The sequence below is a fragment of the Pygoscelis adeliae genome, unplaced genomic scaffold (assembly GCF_000699105.1).
Source record: "Pygoscelis adeliae isolate BGI_AS28 unplaced genomic scaffold, ASM69910v1 Scaffold63, whole genome shotgun sequence".
Lineage (NCBI taxonomy): Eukaryota > Metazoa > Chordata > Aves > Sphenisciformes > Spheniscidae > Pygoscelis > Pygoscelis adeliae.
Window position 1 is genome coordinate 739,901 of NW_008824414.1, and position 3,619 is coordinate 743,519.

Below are 3,619 nucleotides of genomic sequence, written 5' to 3' on the forward strand. Positions count from 1 at the left end.
TGCGGTGGGCTCTGCAAGTACGGCAGGGTCTGGCGCAGGTACTCGTCTGCTCTGCTGCTGCGCTCTGCCAGCTGGAGAGAGCGCAAGGGGATGGAGGGAAGGGTGGGTGCAGACTCTCCCCCTGCACCCAGGACTGGCCTTCCCTGCCAGGACACCCACGACGCCCAGCCAGCAGCCGGCTGGTGCCGTGGTTTGGAGGGAGCAGAGGGCTGGGTGCTCCCCGAGCTGCGGTGCCACCCTGCTGCCAAAGCCCAGCTGGGCCAGGGCTCCGTCGGCACCCCAAGGCTCGGGGAGGGAGAGGAGCCTGGAGAAGAGCCCACGGGGCCACGTGCCCGAAGGAAGGGAGCGTGTGTGGGGTGTGGGGTGCAGGCTGGCGGCGATGGGCTGCAGCAGTGGGCAGGGGCACAGCTGCCAGCCCTGCACACTGGGCATTGGGGGCAGGGGGCTTGTCCAGGCTGGGCCTGTGGCTTCGAGGCCATCCTTACCAGGCGCTCACTGACCGCCCATGGCTGCTCCCTCTCCAGCAGCTGCCTGAGCTTCCTCTTCTTCAGGAACTCGGTAGCCTGAAGCAGGGTTTCCCGAGAGGCCTGCAGAACAGCAGAGACTGGGAGATGGCACCGCTGCCCAGGGCACAGGGACCTGCGTCCCCTGCACCTGAGCAAGGCTCAGGGCCTTTCCTGGCCCCTGGTAGGAAGATGCAGCAGCTGGGGAACGCGTCCGTCGGCGGGTTCGGTGCCCGGGCAGAGGAGCGGGTCAGCCCCCGCCTCGGGCAGCTGGTGCTGCCGGAGCAGCAGGACAGAGGTCCCCCAGAGCTGCTGCTCTGTAGCCAAGGCCAGGAGGAGGCTGGAGCACTGCAGTCCGTGCGGCGCCAGGGCAGGAGGCAGGCGAGCCACCTGCCATGGGGACACCAGCAGGTCAGAAGTCCTCACCTCCGCCACGCGCCGGTTCTCATCATGCAAGTGGCAGAGCAGCGGGAGCAGGCTCTGGTGCACATGCGTCTTCAGTGGCTTTTTTCCCACTTCCTCTACAAACTCCATCACATGTCGGAAGAGGTGAATGGAGAGCAGCTGCACATAGTTGGCGTCCTGGTGGAAAGGGCAAGACCTCAGCACCGGCTACTCCAGGCCCACCTGGGCACGGGTCTGAAAATTCACAGGGCGCAAGGTTTCCTGGCGGCAGCCAGTGCCCGTGCTGGGGGTCACAAAGCCTTACGTTGTCAAAGAGTGGCCGGAGCCTCTCAGCCAGCTGCAGAGCGATGCGGCTGGTAAGTGGGACGTCTTTGGCCAGGAGCACCTTCCTGAGCACAGAGAGGGTCATCCCGGCCACCTCCCCGTCTGCATCCTGCAGTAGCTCTATGAGCCTTGGCAGCAGGAACTGCATTCTTTCGGCCTGTGTGGAACACAATGCTGTGTTGTGAAGCCATAAAAGACTGCACTGCCAAAACCGCTCCGGCGGTTCGACCCCACGCTGCTGCCTGAAGCCAAAGGCCTGCCCCAAAGCCAAAGGCCTGCCCCGACGGACTCGGCCAGGTGAACGGGGAGGCAGGAGACCTGGGAGCAGCTGCCACAGCTCCCGAAGCCCACCCAAGTCCAAGCTACTGTGTTACCCAGCACCCCTTACACAGCCCCACACCGCCAGCACAGCTTCAGGCGGCTGCCCCCTTCTCACCATCAAGGGTCTCTTGCAGAACAGGATGAGGCCTCTGAGCACCAGGCGATGCATCACTCTGCACTCACTCCGCAGGTACCTTGACAAGAGCTTCAGGATGCGGTAACCCCGTCCCACTATGTTAGGGCAGTCCAGGAGCTGAAACACACAGAGCAGTGACAGGGGTGCCCGTCCGGTAGGACCTCAGCACCGCGCTGGGCTGGGTCCCACCAGCAGCACAGGGCGCGGGCGCTGTCCCAGGCAGCCGAGCCCAAAGGCAGCAGCGGCTGCAGAGCGCCCCTGGGCTCCCTGCCCTGTGCCACAGGGCACACGGCGCAGGTTGCTCGCCCGCTCTGCTGTGCCTCCCAGCCCTCCGCAGTCTCTGATTCCTCGGCCTTCGAGGAGCCATGATGGAAGAGTGAGAGCTGGCACAAAGAGGGACACGAAAAACAGGTGGGGACAAGTGTCACCCCAGCAGCAAGGGGCCAAGGGCATGCAGCGGAGCCCACCCTCTGCCCCAGCTCCACCGACTGGGCTCCCCCCGCAGCTGCGGCTACGAGAGGGCAGAGTGGTGGGAGGCAGCTCAGCGAGGCAGCGCTCGCCATCACGCTCACCTCGACAAGGAACGCCATGGCAGGGACCTCCCAAAATCCTGCTGAGCAGCTTGACCAGGTAGCGTGCGATCGAGTGACACAAGCTGCTCGAGATACCGTGCATCTCTCTGGCAGGGGGAAGAAGGCACCATCGACCCTGAGCAGGGCGGGCAAACCTCTCCCAGGACTGACTCACAGAGGCCTGGTCTTTCCCCACCACCCCTCGCCAGGAGAAAGGCAGTGCCCAACACCAGCAGGCTCCTTTTGGGGAGGAGCCTGGAAAAACACACCCTTCCTACCTACCCCAAAGCCTTCCCTTCTGAGGAGACCCCTTTCCTGCCCACGGGGGACTCATGTCCCCCAGGCTCTGCCGCTGGCCCTCAGTGCATCCCGCCCTGCCCTGGCGGGCTGCCCTGAGTGGGGCTGCACGCCGACAGACAGCACCCCTGTGCCGTCAGCCCAGGCCCCATGGGACAGGACGCTGGCGCTTTGGGAGGTGGCTGGTCCTGGGCAACCCATCTCTCCAGGCTTTTCCAGTCTGCTGGGCCATCTCTCGGTGACAAGTCCCTCTCACCCACGACCAAGGGGATTGTGTGGGGCGCCCCGTCTGCAGGGGAGAAATGGCGGGGGGAGTGGGGAGAAGGGGGCTCTCACCTGGCCAGCAGACCCATTGCGCAGTGGTGGGTCTCAGCGTTGAGGAGTGTGTCCCAGCCACGCTTACGTTCGACTTCAAGCACCACGTCCTCATACTTAAGATGGCAGAGCAGTGCTTTCACGGTCAGCACTGCAAATCTGTGTGCAGAGCAAATCCCAGGTCACGCTGGGAGCCCTGGCCCCAGCTCTGGGGCCATGGGAGGGATGGGAGGACTGGGATGGAGCACCTGTTGGGGTTGGTGGGAAGGCAGCCTGCCTGCTGGCATCCCCTCCAGAAGGTATCGACCTCCTCTGGCATCTGCTCTGTGCTGAAGAAAATTTGGAAGAGCAGAGCCAGAAAGAGGCGAGGGAAATGCACCTTCAACCACCGTGGGCGCCTGGGCAGCCGGAGGATCTCCCACAGCGCCCTGGTTGCCTGCAGAAAACAAAACACCCAGAGACAGCACTCAGTGCCGAGACGTCCCCGTGGGACGGGGTGCCGAGCGTGGGAGGGCGAGGCTCAGGAGCTGCCCTGGGCCACGGGAGACGCAGGCGGAGCACCCGGCCCGGCTGTCCCTAAACCTGTCCCTAACCCAGGTTTCCAGCCCACCGTGTGAGGCAGGGAGATGCACTGGCGGGGGAGAATGGAGAGCCGCCCAGAGAGGCGACCCTGGGGGTGAGCAAAGGCCTGGTCCGGAAACTCACAGCCAGGGCAAAGACGTCCTTTTTGTCCCCGTCGGAGGTGG

At 64.6% G+C, this 3,619-nt stretch overlaps 1 protein-coding gene across 1 annotated transcript in view; it reads right to left on the bottom strand.

Moving 5' to 3' along the window:
- The window catches only part of COL18A1 (collagen, type XVIII, alpha 1), a 79,522-nt gene that overhangs the window by 60,749 nt on the left and 15,154 nt on the right, over window positions 1-3,619 (bottom strand). The window contains exons 9-12 of the mRNA XM_009320836.1: window positions 1,669-1,806; window positions 1,213-1,389; window positions 930-1,085; window positions 486-587 (exon numbers count right to left, since the gene is read on the bottom strand). Of these exons, the coding sequence (XP_009319111.1) occupies window positions 486-587; window positions 930-1,085; window positions 1,213-1,389; window positions 1,669-1,806 (573 nt within the window). The remainder of the gene's footprint in view (window positions 1-485; window positions 588-929; window positions 1,086-1,212; window positions 1,390-1,668; window positions 1,807-3,619) is intronic.